Source organism: Pteronotus mesoamericanus, unplaced genomic scaffold (assembly GCF_021234165.1).
Source record: "Pteronotus mesoamericanus isolate MK-2021 breed Mesoamerican mustached bat unplaced genomic scaffold, CSHL_Meso_final contig_33, whole genome shotgun sequence".
In the NCBI taxonomy this organism is placed as follows: Eukaryota; Metazoa; Chordata; class Mammalia; order Chiroptera; family Mormoopidae; genus Pteronotus; species Pteronotus mesoamericanus.
The window spans coordinates 4,964,889-4,985,632 of record NW_026555135.1 but is presented as its reverse complement, the minus strand read 5'-3'; the positions used below and the strand labels follow the sequence as shown (position 1 = coordinate 4,985,632).

At 35.9% G+C, this 20,744-nt stretch overlaps 1 protein-coding gene and 1 pseudogene across 2 annotated transcripts in view; one reads left to right on the top strand and one right to left on the bottom strand.

The window, feature by feature from the left end:
- Nucleotides 1-20,744, top strand: part of RSF1 (remodeling and spacing factor 1) — a 112,781-nt gene that overhangs the window by 68,821 nt on the left and 23,216 nt on the right. Inside the window, exons 6-10 of one of the 2 annotated variants that reach the window (XM_054576313.1) lie at nucleotides 10,200-11,959; nucleotides 13,575-13,781; nucleotides 14,709-14,783; nucleotides 18,172-18,276; nucleotides 19,067-19,146. In XM_054576313.1, coding sequence (XP_054432288.1) covers nucleotides 10,200-11,959; nucleotides 13,575-13,781; nucleotides 14,709-14,783; nucleotides 18,172-18,276; nucleotides 19,067-19,146 — 2,227 coding nt within the window. The remainder of the gene's footprint in view (nucleotides 1-10,199; nucleotides 11,960-13,574; nucleotides 13,782-14,708; nucleotides 14,784-18,171; nucleotides 18,277-19,066; nucleotides 19,147-20,744) is intronic. The other variant, XM_054576314.1, reaches the window with a different exon arrangement.
- On the bottom strand, nucleotides 5,976-6,924 carry LOC129072775 (39S ribosomal protein L45, mitochondrial-like; annotated as a pseudogene).

Here is a 20,744-nt window from a genome sequence, read left to right as displayed (position 1 = left end):
TGTTTCACACATTATACAAGAAATATTCAGGTGAGTTAAAAATCATTATGTAGGATCTAAGGAGTTTTTGGAGAAAATACAAACTAATATTTTTCTTACCCTGAAATAAAATATTCAAACCCAGAAGCTATAAAGTAAAATGCTGACAATATGACTATATTAAACATTTAAGACTGTATAGTAATATACCTATAAAAAAAGTTAAAGGACAAGTAATAGAATGGGAAAGTATTTGCCACACATTTTAAAAAGGGTTAATAGTTTGTTTTTTGGTTGTTTATTTTTTAAGGCAAAAATTCTACAAACTTTTAATCAAAAAGTGGATAAAGAATACCAAAGAGTCATGTAGAGTTTTTTAAAAATAATAGAAATAGGCAAGACATATACAAAAACAGGTTTAGTTTCAACAAATAACAAAGTAACAACACATCATTGTCACAATCAGATTAATATATATCAAAAATATTAGTAATAATCAAGTATTGGCAACTGTGAAAGGAACTGAGTATTCATAGACTCTTTTTCTTCATCTTAAAGCAGTCCCTTTAGCATATTTTGCAGTGCTGGTGTGGTGGAGGTGTAGTCTTTTAGCCTTCTTTTGTCTGGAAAACTCCTTATTTTGCCTTCCATTTTAATTGAGAGCCCTGCTGGGCAGAGCAGTCTTGGTTGCAGGCCTTTGCTTTTTTTTTCATTTCATTTTTCATTTGCTTTTTTCATTTTCTTGCCCTTTCTGGGAGCTTTTTTCTACCTTGTCCTCCAGCTCACTAATTTGGCCTCAGCTTCATCTAGCCTGCTTTTGATCCCTTCTGCTGTGTTCTTCAATTCAGAAATTGTGTTCTTCATTTCCTCTTGTCTCTTATTGATAGTTTCTATGTACTTTTTCATGTTGATATAGTTTGCAGTTAGTTCCTCATAGTTTTCCTGTAGTTTTTTGTAATTCTCTCTGAGCTCACTGAGCTCATTGAGCTTCCTTAGAACCGTTGTTTGGAACTCAATATCTGATAGTTTACTTGCCTGTATTTCATTTAGTTCCCTTTCTGGGGATTGCTCCTTTCTCGAGTGGGCCATATTTTTTTGTCTTCCCATTATTTGTGAGACTCTTCTCTTTTGTTTCTGATTCTTAAGTTGATCTGTCTTGCTTTCCTGACTTTGTGGTGTGAACTTCTATGGTTGGCTACGTCTGTTCTTACTTTCTGGATCTGCCTCTGATGATGTCCCTGTCTGACCTTAGGCAATCTGTTTGAGACTTCCAGGAATCTACTGTTTGTGGTTGTCTCCTCCAGCTGTTAATCTATTCACTCTGCAATGAGCAGGCTGCCTTAGACAGCTTAGGGCGGGGCGGAGTCCCTCCTGGGGGAGGGGTTATTGGGTCCGCTCATGCTGCTGCCCAATGGGGGAGGAGTCCGCACTGGGATCCTACTGGCTACTCTCTCCATTCTCTCCCCAAAGCCTCTGTCCCCAGTCTTTCCTCAAGTGCTGCCAGACGTCTCTTCACCCCCTTTAGCCAGGGATCTACTGTCTGTGGCTGCCACTCTGCACTCAGCAGGCGGCTTAGACAGCATAGGGCGGGGTGGAATCCCACCTGATGGTGGGGCTATTGGGTCCTTTGACGCTTGTGCCACTCAGGGAGAGTGGTCTCTGCCTGAGCAAGATGGCCCCTGCCTCATGGGGGATGAGTCAACACCGAGATCCCACTGGCTATTCTCTCAGTTCTCTCCCCAAAGCCTCCTTCCCCAGTCTCTCCTCAGGCGTCTCTAGCCCACTCTGCCCCCGCCTTTGCCGGAGCCCAGGGTAAGTGGCTGAGAATAAAAATTTATGCGTTGGCCCTTTAAACAGATCTTTGCATCTCCAGCAGGCTGTCTCTGACAGAGAGCAATCCTGCCACTTTTCACAGATGGCTGCTTTCTGTGTACCTTTTGGACTCTGGTGCTGTGGGCTAGAGATCCCCACTTTTGGTTTAGACCCTGCTCTTCTCGGGGGGGATCCAATTGGCCGTTTCACTATCCTTCTAGTGCTTCTGCCCCTGGGCGCCCCGCCCGCCTTCTCAGGTCTGTACCGCACTCCTTATCAGTTAGAGTGCACTAAAGCCGATTCTTCTGTCTCTGAGGTTACAAGGCTCCTCTCTTGCCATTGTTCAGTTGTTTGTTCCAGGTGATTTCTCCACAATTCCAGATTAGTCCTGGAAGGAGGTCAGTGTGACTTCCACTCACTCCTCCACCATCCTGATTTTCTCAGGAAATTTGTTTTTGAATGCTATGATGAGCAGTTCCTTAAGAAAAAAATATTACATGTATATAACCTTTTTTTCTTAAGAAAAAAAATTACATGTATATAAGAAAAAATATTCTTAAGAAAAAAATATTACATGTATATAACTTTCTTTTTTTGCTGTTGAGTTTGAGTGCTGCAAATAGTTTATTAAACTAGAATGAGCATTTGCATATGATAGTACAGTTGGAAATACCCTTACTCATAGGAACAAGTATGATGAGGAATAAGTGTGATGAGAAGTCATTTGTTATATTTTCTGTTGTAGCTCATGAAAGCACAGATATTAATCATATTTCCCATAATGATTTTTTAACTTTTTTTAATGATGAGAATTTATTTGGATATGGATCTTCAATGAGCCAACTTTAGGAAATACTTTCTGTGTATTGAGGAAGAAGTCTTAAATATGAATATAGATAGGTCATACTTAGGAAAAGTAACTTACATATTATCCTCCTTTGGCCATTGTGAGCATAATATGTGAAGAGCTTAAATTATAGGTGATGATTTTTCTAACCACAAAAGAACTTAAGTTACTTCATTGCTTCGTTATCCAGGTATTCTTTGTATTAAAAAGATAAACATGTCATAGTTGTGGAACTGGATACGCTTAGTCCTTAGTCATGGTTTGGTGTCAGGAAGGGATGGAGGATGAATTAGAACTTTTTAATGTGATTCAGGGGAAATTCCATACCTCATCAGTGTTTTGCCTAATGAATGAACTATACAGTACACTCTCTTTCTGTACTGAGGTTTGATGACCTGTAGTGTGCATCAGGGCTCTTCTTAGGTTCATCTCAACATTCAGATTCACAGGACTATGACAGGTCACACTTGGCATCGACCTCCTGAGAGATCTGTGTAGTGCAGGAGTCCAGCCTTGCTGACAGAAGTAGCCTTTGCTGCAGTTTCGTAGCAGTTTGTATCGCCAAACCATCACATATGGTAAAGCAACTTCTCCCAAGTGACAGCTTCAGGAGCCAGTATATGGGATTCTTATTGAGCGGGTACGGAAACCACTTTGTCTTAAGAGTCCTGTGTTCCACATAAGCCATTATGTCTTAATATCAAACTCTATAGGCATACGTTCCAGGGGCCCCATGCCCAGAGAGCCACTGTTGTGTTCAGGAGACCTCAAAGTATGGCTTCCCCATCATGTGTTTTTATGTTTTTTTCATAGTCAAGATGCAATTTATTAATTGGAGGTCATTGATATTGATATCATGAGCAAGCACTCATGACCTAGTTCACATTCTTTTTCTTTTCTTTTTCTTTCTAAGTTGAATGGGAAGCAAAACGTAGTCAGCAGTCAGGTCTCAGGAAGAGAAAAGCTTTTCTTAGTCCATGGGGCTTAGTCATGGTTTGGTGCCAGGAAGCCGAGGGTAAGGAGTGATGGGAGTGGCAGGGATGAATTATCACTCTTTAATGTGATTCAGGGGAAAATCCATACCTCATCAATAAATATTTTCCCAAAGGCTCAGTTTATTAGGTTGGCAATACAAATTGAAACACTTTCGATGTTGCAGTATTATGAGTGGATTTATTTTTTTTTTAATGAAATTGGTTTAATAGGAAATGAAGTAGGTAAGGAATAATCTGGCCCACTTTCCTATACTGCAGCTGGTATCCAGAAAGGGATATGATGGCTTTAATTCTGAAATAGGTTCTCTGACTTCAAATTTAAGACAAAAATAATTAATATTGTTTAGTTTATCTTTCTTCAGTAATATTGGGGGAGTGGAATGAAGAACTATAAGATAAATCACTAAACCAAAGTTTACTGCTATAGTGCTGAAAACTAAATAATTCAATTACAAACATTGTGTGAATGTCCTGAGTAGGTACCCTGTATACAAAACCATTCTTGAAAATTCTATCAGTGTTTGACAATACTTGCATCATAAACAGCTGTTTTCTGACATAAAGAGTATAGTATAAACATTGCTCTCTGTTTTGTATTGCATATAGCAGTTCTAAGTACTAGATCCAGCATTGTGATTATGACCAAAAAAATAAAAACCTTTCTCTGATCCAAATTAAAAGAATAGTGAATTATGAAATAAAATATAAAAATTATATAGGGTTTTTCAGTTTGAAATGTAATCACCAGCATTATACATGTTTGTGTTATGTTCAGTAAAAATAGAATTTAATTAATATTTCTGGCATTTTGTTTTTCTTACCTTCTGCCTGCTCTTTTCACTTATGTTATCTGCCTGGCCTCTATGGCCATTAGAGTTTATAACCTCTTCTATAGAAGGTGAGTACTAACTGCTGCAGGTACAAAGGAATATTTTCATAAGATAGAGGGGTATAATCCAGAAATTTATGTGTAGGTTTCAAAATGCTATGGGTACAAAATAATCCACTGTTTTTATTACCCTGTTAAATGTCTCTGTATTTGTTTGAAGTAAAGTGCTCAGAAAAAATACACGTGTTATTGTTACCTTGTTATGATAGTGTAAGTGGTTTCCTTTATAGGAAAAAAAGAAAATGTACTGCTTTTTAAATTCCCAGCATTCCTTCATTACATGAGTCCTGACTTAAGCAGCAAAGAAAAAGGACAAAAAAAAAACACACATTGAAATTTGCATTTCTTTTGTATTTATGTCATGAACAACAGGACACAGACCAGCACTTTTTATGTGAAAGATTTGCGCTGATTGGGGAGAGAAGGAAGGAGGGAAATAGGAGAGGAAGAATAAAGAGAGGGAAAGAAAAGCAAAGGAAATCTTACGATTAGAGAAACTTGAATTTTTTTTTTCTGGTTGAATTTGTTGTGGCTTGACTCAGAAGGAGAAAATTTAAGTTATCTATGATTTTGGTAAAGTGGAGTTGCATGGTTTTTGAATCTGCATATGCCTTCATAAAAGGAACATACTGATGGCTAAATTGAAAACTGTAAAGAGTGTCTGAAACTAAGGTCTTTATGGAGCTGGGATGCACCATGAATTCTCAAACCTCCAGTCAAACCTCTCTTCTGGGACAGAATACACTTGAAAATCAGGATTCTCAATGTGGGGTAAAAGAAAGAGGATGTAATACAGGAAAGGTTAAGGAAACACCGAAATAGTATTCTTTTCAGAGGGGAGGGTATAAATAATTTTATTGTATTTACACTCTTCTGTGAAGTACAAATGCTGATTTAGTGAGTCAGTGTATGAGATAAGACCCTCTTAAATGATATCATCTCTTATAAACACTAATTATTTTTCCCAAGTCTGCATTTCCTGGAAGACACATCACTCACAATTAAGCCTGTCTTCCATTTCTGCCATTTGAAGGCTGATCCACTTCTAACCTGAACTGCAGAATATGGACAGAACCCACCTCAATTAGCCCAAAACACTGAGAGTGTTTCATTTCAAACTCTGATCCCTGTTCTGTGATAAGAAAATTCAACTAATTTGCTCTTGACTGTCCCTGCTATGGAAAAGATTGGTATCAAGTGTTCTCTGAAACAAAGTGCCTTTCATCTAGGCCCAGGAGGCAGATATAAAACTTAAAGAATAAGTGGGTCCAGGGCTGTGCATAGCACCTGGGCCCAGCCATCAGCTGTGGTTATCAAGGATGAGACTGCTGGAAAGACCCAAGCAGGACAGGAGAAAACAAAGGTAGTTCTTTCTACATCATCATGGACAAGGGTGATCACAGCTCCCAGCCATCTTATCGCCCATACTTCACCTCAGGAAACCCTTTTGCCATCAGGCTAGCTGAGGCTTATGGGTCTCTTGTAGCTCTTCATGGTCTTCCAGGGGTTTCAGCTGGGGGCCAGGGATCATCACTGCCTTACAGATGGCCTGTTTAGGGGGTGTCCTTGGAGGGATGGTCTTGTCGTGTATTCTCCAGCTCCCATAGGGGTTTGTGAGATGCTTTTCAAAGACAGCATACTCCAGGGCATCCTTGGGCACATCTTGTAGCGGGGGTATCCAACCTGCAGCCAGTGGGCCGCATGCAGCCCAACACAGTATTGTGAATTTAGTTAAAACCTTTTTTTGCTCATTGGTTTTCATTAGCGTTTGTATACTTAATGTTTGGCCCGAGGCAGCTCTTCTTATTCCAGTGTGCTCCAGAGACATCAAAAGGTTGGACACCCCTTCTAGTCTATACATCAATCTGCCAAACTGGTCATAGGTGGCCAAAGTCGGAAAGCAGTTTTCAGTTGCCAAGGTATGAAATTGGTTGTGGTCTGAGTTGTTTAGACAAATATGAGCTTCAGTGAAGATATCCTTAGCTTTTTCAGGGAAGTCCTTTATTTTAAAATTAACATCATATTCTCTTACCTTCCGTATTGGCAATTGTGATGCCACATTCTTCTTCAGTTGCTCAGTTTTCTGTGCCAGTTCTTCCCTTGAAAGACATGACACACGAGCATCACCCTCTGGATGAACATAGGTGTCAAAGGTACCTGCTGTATGGGCCAGATGTATGAGACTCCCCAATGTTCTGGAGAAATGATCACTTCTGCTTTTGGGGCATGTTCTATAAACTCCTTTCTGATTTGTGTTTGGGTTCATAAGTAGGAGGTGTGAAATGTTTTTTGCTTCTCACTGGAACTGCAGCTATGGACTGAGTCACCAAGACTGGCTGCCAAGACCACCATCCTAAAGCCTAGGATAAGCAAAACAACCCCCGCAGCACGGGAGCAGCCATTTTGTCTGAAATAGTATTCTGAACTTGAGTTATTTTTATTTAAAAATATATGCATGCATTTTCTAGCTCTGTCTACCAAATACACTTAGAGACAGTAGCCCCCTCAGTAGCAGTGAGCATCCTTAGTGCTCAGATTGTGATCTTGAAATACAATATCCCACAAAACAAAACCAAGGCTTCTTAGAAAAGTGGCTGATTCCAATGCTGGGACAGAAGGAACCAAGAAACATTTGTCTTTCAGGTAGTATGGAAACTATCTGAGTCACATCAAAAAGGCTCAAGAGCCAACCAAAAGGTTTCCACTGCCAAAGATACGACAGTTCAAGCATTAACAAGGATAATAAATATAATGGATTAAAATTCAATTATTATGTCTTAAATCTATGATTTCATTATGGTATTTAAAATGAAAAAAGTGGTTACATTTGAAGTATGCCATTGGGACTGAATTACTATTTTGAAAAGTTATATGAATGACAAAGATTATGCATTCATTCCACCTTTTCTATATGAACTATATTACTGTATGACAAAATAGTTACTTAGTAAAGTTTATTTTTGCAGAATTTATTCCAACAAATTACTGATATAGGAATGATGGAATAGGAATATCATCATTTTGCAATCCCTGATAAAAAGTTTTAGGACAAATACTCTCATGAACAAAATCAGTGTTCTGTTAGTAAGGAAAAAGAAGGGATATATAGTGTCCTTCACTGTTAACTTACAAAGAGCAGTCACTGTTCCATTACTCAGTGATTCTGGTTGGGATGGTTGGGAAAGCACATAGTAGGTGATCAATAAATATTTGTTGAGTAAATGAATAAATTGGCTTTAAAAACACTTCTCTTGAATCACCTCAAGTTTGTCAAGCACTGTTCCTGCTGCATTGTCATTTTTGAAGTTTACTTTTCCTTGAGTTTGTCACTTCATATTTCATGTCTCTTAAAGTCATTTGCATCCTCTTTCATAGTTTCCTTTTGACAAAAAAAAAAAAAAAAAAAAAAATTAGGGAAATGCTTGTATGAGGGAATGTCCTTTTTACCAGTAATGATAATGCATAAAATTTCATTTGATTGAGAGAAATGCAAGTTAGCGAAGGTAACTTATTCCAGCTGCCTTTTTTGTAGATGAAGAAATGAGAATCAGAGTTTGTGACATGCCCAGAGATATACCACTAGCTGAATTAAGATTAGTGAATCTAGGGGTCTTGATTTTAATGTTACTCCTTATTTTATTTTGCCATGTTGTTACTCAAATCAAAATCAGTTCAAATAACTGAGGAAACTTTGTCATTTATCACCTCCAAATAAAAACATAGGTGTCATTTTTTTTTAATTGGTTCTATTTGCATGTAGCATTTTGTAAATTTAAGGTATACATCATGTTACTTTGACAGACACAATAATATGGTTGCCATTGTAACATTAACACATTATATACTTAGAGTACAGTGGTGTTTTCATACCATTTTACCTTAGGTAAGAGTCATAATGAAATCCTGCATTACTTTCGGAACCAAAATATATGGAAGAAATTGTGTTCAGTAAACTCACAATATTAGGCTGGAGTTGTATTTAAAAAGGGTAATCTATATTTTAATTGTTAACCAAGATGTTCATTTAATCAGATTTGCTGATACAGAAACCAATCTCCATGAATAGGAATTTACTAAACCTACTTTATCAGTGGGAAAGGGAAGACATAAAATTAGGTAATTACTGTGATGTCTTTAATTTTATTCATGGCATGTTTAAATTACTGACAACTTAAAGAGAGAGGAACAGTACTTAATACTGTAATCTCAGGTTCTGAATAATTCTGAGTACTTGAAATTTTTATTTGCAACTTGACTGGACATAAAAGAAATAATAGTTTATAATAAAAATTCACTCTTTAAAAGAACAGTGAATTCTCATTGTATAAAACATGTCCTACTTCATCTTATTTGTATCCATTCCATTTTATTCCCATGTAATACATTATAACTTTGGTTTATCAACTTGGCAAGAATCTTTTCAAAATTTTTTGTAAAACTTACTATTTTGATAAAACTTCGTTTAGACTTGAAGTTCTTCAGTAGGCAGGATAGAGTGAGGTGGTGGAAACTAAATAAAATTAGTACTTAAATAAATTCTGAAAACACTGTTCTGACTGAGCACAAGCATATATGAAGTCTTGTAATCCCATTTACAGATTATGCCAGTTACTAAATATGGCTTTTGTTTAAATTTGTACTATTAGGTACTCCATAAAAATTGGACATAATGTAACCAATAAGGTAAAACGAATTGACAGATAAACCTAATAGTTAACTTGTAAAATAATGACTCTGAAATGTTAATAATCACATTTGATAAAGTAAATTGTAATATAACTATATTGAGAAATGTTATATCATTAAGTTCCAATTTTTCGAAAAAGCATTTAATATCATAAAAAAGTACTAATATTTCAACAAAAAAAAAGCAAGATGATCACAACTTTCTCAAAAATATATAAGAGTAGAAGGGAGTAATCTAAAATAATGATTGTCTCTGGCTATGAGGATTACTGACTTTTTTTCTGTTTTTTGTTTTCTGTACAAAATTATGTTACTTTTATAATCTGAATAAAACATAAACCAAACATTTTCCCCTGCCATAATTGTGTTCCCGCAATGAAAGGAAGTGCTCAGTGACTTACAAAGAACAATTGTCAGTTCTTCAAACAAATACGGTCTTTTGAAAAAGTTTTATATAGTATTTCTAGTTATGTTTTTGGGCTTGACTATATTATTTGCGCTGTATAAATATTTGCATTCCATTAGGAACACTGAAGCTGAAAGAATAAAGGAGAAACCCAAGTCTTTCTGAATAATACTTTTTAATAAGGGTTTATGCCTCAGAGTTTGGTAGTTTTCTTCACTGTCAGATTTTTTTTTTTTTTTAATTTACTTTTAGATAGAGTGGAAAGAGGGAGAGAAACAACAGTGTATGAGAGGTAAATCAATTGGCTGCCTCTCACACATTCCTAACCAGAGGCCTGGCCGGCAACCCAGGCACGTTCCCCAACCGAGAATTGAACCACCAATCCTCTGGTTTGTAGGCGGGCACTCAATCCACTGAGTCACACCAGCCAGGGCATCAAATTTGATTTTTTATTAAATGTCCAGTGACAAAAATCACCTTTTTTAAAAGAGAGAAACTTCAAATGGAAATATATGTTATGTTAAGCCTTTTATATTTTATGTATCTTGAGAGCCTAGATTCATGTAAACTTTTTCTGATTTTTAGAGGAACAGAAGGAAAGTGAAAAAAGGAAAAGTGAAGAGCAGCCAGTAGATTCAGAACATCATTCTATACCCAATTCTCTGGAAGAAACTACCGTGAAAATAGAAAAAGAAGATGAAAAGGAACTTGTGAAACTGCCAGTGATAGTAAAGCTGGAGAAACCGTTGCTGGAAAGTGAGGAAAAAAAGATTATCAAGGAAGAAAGTGATTCCTTCAAGGAAAATGTCAAACCCATTAAAGTAGAAGTGAAGGAATGTAGAGCAGACCCTAAAGATATCAAAGGTAGCATGGAGAAGCTAGAGCCTGAGAGACTAGAGTTTGGTGTCAATGTGAAATCTCAGGAACTTACTGAGAAGTCCACTGAAGAAACCGAGAAACTTAAAAATGACCAGCAGGCCAAGATACCACTAAAAAAACGAGAAATTAAATTGAGTGATGATTTTGACAGTCCAATCAAAGGACCTTTGTGTAAATCAGTTACTCCAACAAAAGAGTTTTTGAAAGATGAAATAAAACAGGAGGAAGAGACTTGTAAAAGGATATCTGCAATCACTACTTTGGGTCATGAAGGGAAACAGCTGGTAAATGGCGAAGTTAGTGATGAAAAGGTAACTCCAAATTTTAAGACAGAACAAATGGAGACTAAGTTTTATGATACAAAGGAGGACAGCTGTAGCCCCTCTAAGGATAAAAGTGTCATCATGGAGGGAAACGGAGCAGAGTCCTTAAATTCTGTCATAACCAGTATAAAAATAGCTGATCTTGAGAAAGTAGTGGTTCCTTTAGGGAAAGATGCAGAAAGTTCAATATCAGATTTAGAAACCCAGAATCCAAAAGAGCAGATAGAGGAAACTGGTCCTCCAGAAATGGAAATCTCTCATGAGCCTTCTGAGATGGCAAAGGATCTCTCTTTACAAACTGCTTCATCTTCTGCTGAATCCCATACCATGAAAGTTGAAGAGAAATGTCCCAAAAGTAAGAAAGATAAGCACCCACCAGTCCTAGAATGTCTTGAAAAGTTGGAGAAGTCCAAAAAGACTATTTTTGATAAGGATACACAAAGATTGAGTCCAATACCAGAGGAGGTTCCAAAGAGTACCCTAGAATCAGAAAAGCTGGGCTCTCCTGAGGCAGTTGAAACTTCCTCCCCATCTAACATGGTTGGCCATTGTGAGAAACCAGCCTCAGAAAAGGAAATGGCAGAGTGTCAGAGCACAAGTTCCATTGAAGGTCAGTCCCTGGAACAAACAGACCCAGAAATTTTAAAAGAGGATTCTGAACCCATGAAGGTAGAAATGATTAACCTGGACAATGCCCAGACCCTTGGTACAGAGGACTCTTCTGAGATAAAAGGCTCTATGCCAAAAAGCAAATTTAAATATAAGTTGGTTCCTGAAGAAGAAACCGCTGCTCCAGAAAATACAGAGATAACCTCTGAAAGGCAGAAGGAGGGCATCAAATTAACAATTAGGATATCCAGTCGTAAGAAGTCAGATTCTCCTCCCAAAATTCTAGAACCAGAAACTAACCACGAGAAGTCAGAAAAGGAAGAAGAGAAAACAAATGTGGTTCGTACTTTAAGGAGGTCTCCAAGAATATCTAGACCCACAGCAAAAGTGGCTGAGATCAGAGATCAGAAAGCTGATAAAAAAAGAGGGGAAGGAGAAGATGAAGTGGAAGAAGAGTCAGCAGCTTTGCAAAAAACAGACAAAAAGGAAAATTTGAAAAAAATGGAGAAAGATACAAATTCTAAAGTAAGCAAGGTAAAATTACTCTTGAGTTTTAATTTTTATTAGATGGCTGTATTTGTTGCTTTTGCTTTTGGCTAAAAAAATCATTCAAAGATAACTTTAAAAAAAAGCATACCTTTCTATATTTGATATGTCGTTTCTCAGTAGCTATCCTCAGACACTTTATTTCAGACTGTATAATCTCATCATGTTTTAAACTTTTTCTCTATTACGAGCAGTAATGGAATATATTCTTTGTAAAGTAGTCAAAGAATACCCAACCAATAGGATTGAAAAGTGAAAATTTCCCATAAACAACTTAAGGTTTTTTTCAATCCTTTTTCTATACATTTATGTATATGTTTGTAAATATGTATCCATTCTCTTAAAAATAAATTGAATCAAATATGTTCTCTTTTCTCTTGAGTTTTCCACGAAGAGTGTGTCTCTGGACTCTTGTATGTCAGTAAGAGACAGTCTACCTTTGGGTTATTAATGACCACATAGTATTCCATAGTGTGGATGTACCTCAGTTGATTTAACTACTCCCTTATTGATTGACATTTAGGTTGTTTCCAATTTTTCACTATTACAGGCAATGCTGCTTTGAAGATCATTTTGGACATGAGTGAGTATTTCTTTAGAATAGACTCCTAGAATTGGAATTGTTGGGTCAAGGGGCATGTGTATTTTGAGTTTTGATAGCTGTTGACACATTTCCGAAAATGGCCCCATGTAAATGGCTCTCATTACATGTATGAGAGTGCCTATATTCCCCAATTTAAATACTAGTGTAAGAAGCCAGAATTTTTTTCTGATGACCCTCTTACTTAAAGCAAAATCTGGTAAAAATTCTTTGGCTACTGTGTGGGAGTTTGCTATAATTAAAAGTGCTGCTTTTGTTTTTAATTTATTTAAGTGATTGTTCCTCATCATAAATGATTCTTTATTCCCTGGAATACTGAATTTTTAATTCTTTACTTTAAAAAAATTTCCCCTTCTGTTAGAATTATTTTGGTCTTTGACGAGGACTTATACTGTAGGAATTAATTAAAATATTAATTGAAAAATTGTGCAACCAGGCAATAAAAAGCAGTTTACATCATTATAAACTTTCTGAATAATGTATTGTTTAAGTTTGTCAGGATTTTTATGTACATTTCTGACCCATTAAAAAATTTTAAATTCACCTCTAATATGGGAATTTAAAATTTTGTATAACAAAATGTAAGAACATAGTGCTCTATTATAGAGCCTTTAAAGTGTGCATGGCCTTTGACCCAGAATTCTCTTCAAGGAATTTATCCTAAGCACAGAGGTGTGTGTGTAAAAGTTTATATTCACAAGAACACAATTGTTTAAGAAAGTGAAAAAATGGGAAACTACCTAAATGTCTGTTTCGTAGAGGGTTAGATAAATACAACTATGTGATGGCATATTATACAGTCATTTACAGTGATAATATTTTATGACTAGGGAAAATGTAAGACAATGTTTACTATAACACCCCCAAAATAGAAAAATATAATAAAAATATGTACCAAAATTAAACAGTTGGTACATTTGTCAAAGAAGCTACAGTAATTTTCGTTTTCTCTTTACAGTCTTATGTCAAATTATTCTCCTTTTTTTAAAAATTTTATACAAGGTTAAAACCAAAGGCAAAGTTCGATGGACTGGTTCTCGAACACGAGGCAGGTGGAAATATTCCAGCAACGATGAAAGTGAAGGGTCTGACAGTGAAAAATCATCTGCCGCTTCAGAAGAGGAGGAAGAAAAGGAGAGTGAAGAAGCCGTCTTAGCAGATGATGATGAACCATGCAAAAAATGTGGCCTTCCAAACCATCCTGAGCTAGTATGTAATATTCATATTACTGGCATGTTGTGGTTTTCCAAAGAAGCCTGACTCTCCTGGGTTTGCTCATGATTAGAAATTTTTAATGGTGCAGAGCTTGTGTGTGCAAAATAACCATTATTTCTATTTTTCAAATAACCCAGTTCTGGGGAGGTCGGATCCTGCTTTCATTCTACCTGGCTAGGTATTGATACTTCTTTTCATGAGGATACACTTCTAATGTCTTCTCACAAATATATGAAATTATTCAAATATTCCTATTCTATTCTTTTTCTTTAAATTTTTCTTCTTTCTCTTTAAGTTACTTTATAATGATATTTCTGAAGTGCCAACTTTAAGTAAGTGAGGCCCAAAGGCCTTACTGCCTTTCTATAAAAACATGTGTCAAGTAGTTAACCTAGTAGGGCTCTAAGCTTTAAGAAATAGACAGTTCTAAAAAAAAATGTAAGAGGATAACTTATAGACCAGATATATTCAGAAGAATAGTGACAGATTGACATAGAACATTCTTACCCAGGAAGTACATTCTTCAGACGTAAGGTAAATCGGGAAAACCAGTTCCTAACATATAGGTATAGGTATTGGCATAGGTATAGATATAGATATAGATATAGATATAGATATAGATACAGATACAGATATAGGTATAGATATATATGGGTGGGGGTGTGTGTGTGTATTTCTGGAGTTCATAATTGCTTTCTAAAGAGCCTATTGAAGAAACACTCCTGTTAAGCCCAATTTTATGTAACTGTTCGGTCCTTTTAAAAACATTTGACTTTAAAGGCAGGCTCCAACTATTAAATAGAAAGAAATGTAAAGAAAGATGCTTCTACATAGGTAGAATTGGTGGATCAGAAAAGTTTCAGATCCTTTAAAGTTTGGAAAATTCATATAAAGTGGTTCTCCAAGGCTCTTTTTTCCTAGAAAGCAGTATGGTGTGATGGGAAAAGCATGGACCAGACAGACTTGGCAGCAGATCCTGCTTCCACCACTTATCAGGTGCTCTCTTCTCTGTATCTTGATATCTTCGTTGTGAAATGGGAATAATACCGCATAGTTCTTCTTGGGGTTGCTTTTAATGTTATGTAAAGTTGCCTAGCACATCTATTATGTGCTGGGTAAGAGTTTTTTGTGATTTAGGTGTTTGTTTTTTTTTTAATGTTAAAACTCATATCTGGGAACTAAGTCAGTGGATTTTATCATATCCACTAGTTTCAGAGGGTTCAAAAGATACAACTTAAAACTAGGTGTAATGACTTAACATTGAGAAGTGTAGATGCTGAAATTATGCTGAGAAGACCCGTCTAAGCATTTTTATGATCATCAGACTCTGAAAGTTAGGTCAAGATTTCTGTATGGAGAAAGGCCAAAAAAAAGGATATGAGACAGTGGTCTTTCCTACCCTCTAAATAAAGTAAAAATTAACACTTGTACTCTTTCCCTGACGTTTTCTGGCATTTTTTTAAACTAAGAGAGTGCATTTTAACTGAGGCATCAATAGATGTCAATGACAAAGGAGTGTGAGGAAATGAAAAGTAAAACGAAGTGGGCAGAAATGACATTGAGGAGATAAAGTTGCACCTTTCTTGGCACACATGCAGAATTTTTACTTAATTATCTTAATAACTGCTTTAAAAATTCCATTGCTGGTTACTATGCCTATGAGAAATATTATTGGAACCTGAGGATCCTAAATGGTAGATTTTTTTTTTTTGCCATGTGTTTAAGAATAATCCTCAAATCAAAATGTCAAGCAACTATTGTGTGGTAAGTGGTAGGGGAATGATTCTGAATTAGAAAGACATGGTCCTTGTCCTCATTGAGCTTATAGCAGAAAAGCAATAAATCCAAGATGAGCATAGAACTGGAAAATCTCAATTTTCCAGATGCTTCAGTCAAAATAAATGGATCATTGGCCTAGGCTTGGAAACTGTACACAGTAATATTTATTTTAATGGGATTTTACTTTTATTGAGGAATAGAGATAATTATTATTTTAGAGATATATTGATTTCTAAACGTTTACTTTTAGTTTTGTTATCTGAAATTTAGATTATGCTTTACCATAGAAACAATGTGATAAATGGAATCTGGTGCCCAGGTTTGTCTACATATGCCTGTGTAATCAAGCAGTCAAATCAGTCCTATAACTGAAGAAGTGAATTCTTGGCATTGGCAGCAAGTGGTGTGATACATTGTATAAGAAGAAGGAGAGTACTTTTTCACTTCTAAATCATTGCACATATATGTGCACATTTCACCCTCCTCCCTTCATCCATCATGATACGTGTTAGCAATTTAGAAATTACTTTATATATACTAGGTTTAAACAAGTGAATGAAGTGTAGATAATATGAGCCAGCATTCTTACTGTTAGAGAAAGAAGTTACAAATAAACAAGGCTGAAGGCTAGAATGAACCTTGTGGTACCTCATGAGAGCTGGAGATATGAGTATGAACTCATACTTTATTTAATACAGACATATGTGCAAATGGATTGCTATACTTGCATGTATTTCCTAGCTCTGACCTTAGTTTAGAAAGTGAGCATTTAGCATCCAAATCTTGGTTTCTGACTACAATTCTCTATTGAAGGAACCAGGGCCTCTGGGAGAAATGGCTGACTCTTAGGTTTTGGCAGAAAGAATAAAAGACATGCTTGGAGTATCCCATAGCACTAAAAAGTAAGGAAGTACTTTAAAAAAAAAAAAAAAAAGGATGCAGATGAATCCTGTGGACACAGCCAACCTGGAAGGGCTCCCAAGCATGTCCATAGCTACAACAGTTTGAATTTGACAAGTAATAGTCTTATATTATAACCCAAACAATAAAATAAATATTATTTATTTATCCTGATATAAATAAATAATTGAATAAACAAATAAATGTGGGGTAAGGGACATGTTTTTTTTTACAGAAGAATTCCAAATAACAAATGTAGAAAGCATGAGGGAAATAGAAAATCTCCATTAGAAAACCATAGTAATAATTATTGCAAGCCAGGTGCCCTGTTAAATGCTAAAACTAGTGGGTGAGACTTGAAGGAAAGATAGGATGTTTGTACAGCTTCAATGTATTTTCCCTAAATATTAATTACTATGGGAGTTTTACATCGTATCTACAAATTCTTTGATTCTTCTCCCTCCAGAGAGTGGAGCTTAATTTCCCTCCCCTTGAGTGTGGGCTGGACTTAACACTTCTAATGAAAATAGAGTATAGAACATGAAAATTAGTAACTTTAAAGTGGTAAAAACCAACAGACACTACTGCAACGAAGTTATCAAGGTTAATTTTACCAGTAATAAGTCATATTGATAGCATGTACCCCTACATACGGCATAGTGAGTAGGGCATTTCACTTTTGTGGGAGTCTTCTCCAAAACCATAGCCTTATTCTAATCAAGAGAAGGCATTAAATGAACCCAACTTGAGGGCAGTCTACAGAATATCTGACTACTACTCTTCAAAACAGTCAGTCATAGAAAACAAAGTCCAAGAAAATGTTACAGGTTAGAGGAGCATAAGGAGACATGATTAAATACATGGATTGGGTCCTGGAATCAGAAAAAAAGATATTAGTGGGAAAGCTGGTGAAATCAGAATAAAGTCTGTTGCTGAGTTAATAATATTGTACAGATGTTAATTTCTTATTTTTGGTGAATATACCATGGTGTTATGTAAGATGTTAACATTAGTGAAAGCTGAGTAAAGAGTTTATGGGAACTCTACTATTTTTACAACTGTTGTGTAAATCTAAAAATATTAAAAATAAAATGTTTTTTAAAGTCACACATTCCTGAATATACCATTTTAAGTTTGAGAGATGTTGTCATTTTAAATAACAAGAAAAAGCAACTAAAGACTTCGTATTTTGAACATGATGGTCCTAAGTACAATTCCCTTCCCCTCTTACCTCAGTTCCTTCCATATTTGAATTTACATGAGTTATCATACAGATTGGTAATTGAAATGCCGATAAAAGTGGAAATTACTTGTATTTTAAAAATCCTATGTGTGGTAGGGTAGTTTGTGTAACTTGAGCTATAAAACTCTGTTATAAAAAAAATTATTGTTTAAGCCCTCATCGCACACTAGAAAAGGATTGTAACTAGTTCGGAAAGGACTTGCTACTTTTTACTTAATTTTGTAGTTTAGTATTTTCTTAGTTTTTCATTTTACATCTTTTTTAAACAGCATGTTAGATCCCTAATTATCATAACTTTTTAAAAAATTATGCTTCATGCAAATAAAACCTACAGTACTTATAAGTACTTACAGTACATTTCTTAGTGCTATACTAAGAAATACTGAAATGTCTGTATTTTAACTTGAGTCATTGAATTTTAGTCATAGAGTTGGGTTGATATTACTGTCTGGTTTCTTTCAGATTCTTCTGTGTGACTCTTGTGACAGTGGGTACCACACTGCCTGCCTTCGCCCTCCTCTGATGATCATCCCTGACGGAGAATGGTTCTGCCCTCCTTGCCAACATGTAGGAGCCCAGTACACCTCTGCTATTCCAGTATTTGGTTTTATATTCAAATTAGTAATACTTCTTGGTAGCTACTAACCATTTTAAATCTTTAAAACAGTTTGTAAATATGGTCTACTGTTTGCTTAAATGTCTGTGAAATTAGAGATCATTGAAAGGTTACCCTTTATTATTATCACAGCATCTTCCCTTAACTTTATTCCAAAGTGATTCTCAGAAGACCTAAAAAGTTTTTGTAAAAAAATTTTGGTTTAAAAATGATGGGCTTTATTGCATTTCTTAGTGAAGTGAACTTCTGTGGCTTAGCATAGCATTATTGGTTACATTCTTCAGCTCTATTTTAGCTCAATAACCATGTGGCATGATTTTGTAAATTTTTTTCTTCTCTTTTTTGTAACTAGTGGTTTGCACCATTATATTCTATCATACATATAACCATCTCCCTTAAAAATGTCTTGAGATTTTTAAAAATAGTAATCACTGTCATGTGTACATGTTGAACCAAATGCTATTTTAAACATTGATTTCTGCCAACAAGATAAGCATGGGATATGTCTTTTGGCAGCGTTCTAAGTTTCTCTAATATGTGCTTTACTTTAAAGACACTATGCTCATCTTCAATTCAGTGGAAGTGGAGGCACCACATTATTTAAATTAAATGCAAGGAACATTTCAGTGTTAACTCACTATGTGGTCCGTTATCAGCTCATACCTAGTATCCATGTGCTAACATGCAAATGATGATTGTGGAAAGGTGTTAAAATGCTGTTCGTCTTTTTGGCTGTTTCAGAAACTACTGTGTGAGAAATTAGAAGAACAATTACAAGATTTAGATGTTGCCTTAAAGAAGAAGGAGCGTGCTGAACGCAGGTATTGTGCTCTATGTGCTAATATTTTACTTGGGAATTGGATGGCAGAATTGTCTTACAAATAGATTGATGTGTCTGTCTAAAGCGGGGATTGGCAAACTGTGACCTGTGGGCTGAATCTGGCCAGCTTCTTGATTTTGTATTGCTCGCTACCTAAGGATGTTTTTATTGTTTTTAAGTGATTGGAAAAAGATGAAAACAACAGTCATATTTCATGACCCATAAAAATGATATATTCAGGTTTCATTGTCCTTAAAATTTTATTGGAACACTACCATTCTCTTTGTCATGCAATGTCTGTGGCTTCTTTTGTACAACAGCAGCAGAGTTTAGTAGTTGCAACAGGGACCTTATGACCCACCGAGCCTAATTTATTATCTGTCCTTTTACAGGAAAAGTTTGCCAACCCCTGATCTAAAGTATTTATCAGAATCTTCTCTGAAAAAGTATCGGTTCAAGTATTGTGGAGGATATGTACCTAAGTATGTAGCGAGTACAAGAAAACTGCAAAGACTGGTGTACAATTTAGTTACCTGTGTCATATCTTTGGGTGGGCAGAAATCACACAAATAATATAGTGCATTTAAATGCTGAACTGTGTCCCACTGACTAAAAAAAATGCCTCCCTCTTCAGTATGTCACTGCAGTGTGGTCTGAAGCAGTTGAGAAAGCTTCTGGGAGTAGATAAAATTGGAGTTGAGCCTAATCTTTAAAAGGGGGCTCAGAATCAAGACAGCATGTTTATATTTATATTAATTTGTACACCTTTGATTAATCTAGTGTGAAACCTACATTTATACCTGCTGTATACCAAACTGAAGAGAAAAGATGAGTAAGACAAAGCTCCTGCTTACTTGGAGCTCACCCTCTGTCAGAATACAGATGTATGAGCCAGTGATATAGTTAAGGAGACAAGTTGAGGTCTGTTCAGAGCAATATAAGAACATGGTGAAGGGAATTTGAGTTTTAGGGATTGGGTTTATCAGGGATGTCCTTGGGAGATAACTTGGGGTTGTATAGGTGGCCATGGAGAGAAAGGAAATTTTAGGCAAAGAGCACAAATGTGAGCAAAGACAGTGTAAAAGTGAGAGTATAAGAGTGGCAGGATGAACCTCTAAAAGCAGGTTGAGGCCAAATTGTGAACAGCTTTACATAACCTTGTTATGGAATTCGGATTATTTTGTATAGTCAATGGGGAAGCCATCAGAGGAGGAATATGTATGATCAGACTTTTAGTTCAGGAAAAATAATCTGGTAACAATAAGAAGAAGGAATTAGAGTTGAGGCTGTTGGAGTAGAGTCTACGAGAGCCAACGAGGTCTGAAATCGGGCAGTTGTGGGAATAAAGTGGAGATGTTGAAGAGAAGTTTTAGAGTATTAATCAGGACTTGATGCCCATTTGTACAAAGTATGAGATAATCTATGCAGTGTTTCCTGATTGGCCTTATTATCTTCATTTACTTTAACTTTTACCAGCTTTCACATAGTTTTCCCTCAAGTTTAGCTTTGTTGGGTCATTCCATAATCTCACCATTTTATTGTTAAGCAAAAGTGAACTTTAAAAGTGGGTTTGGCCTCCAAATCCTGTTTGTTTCCTTT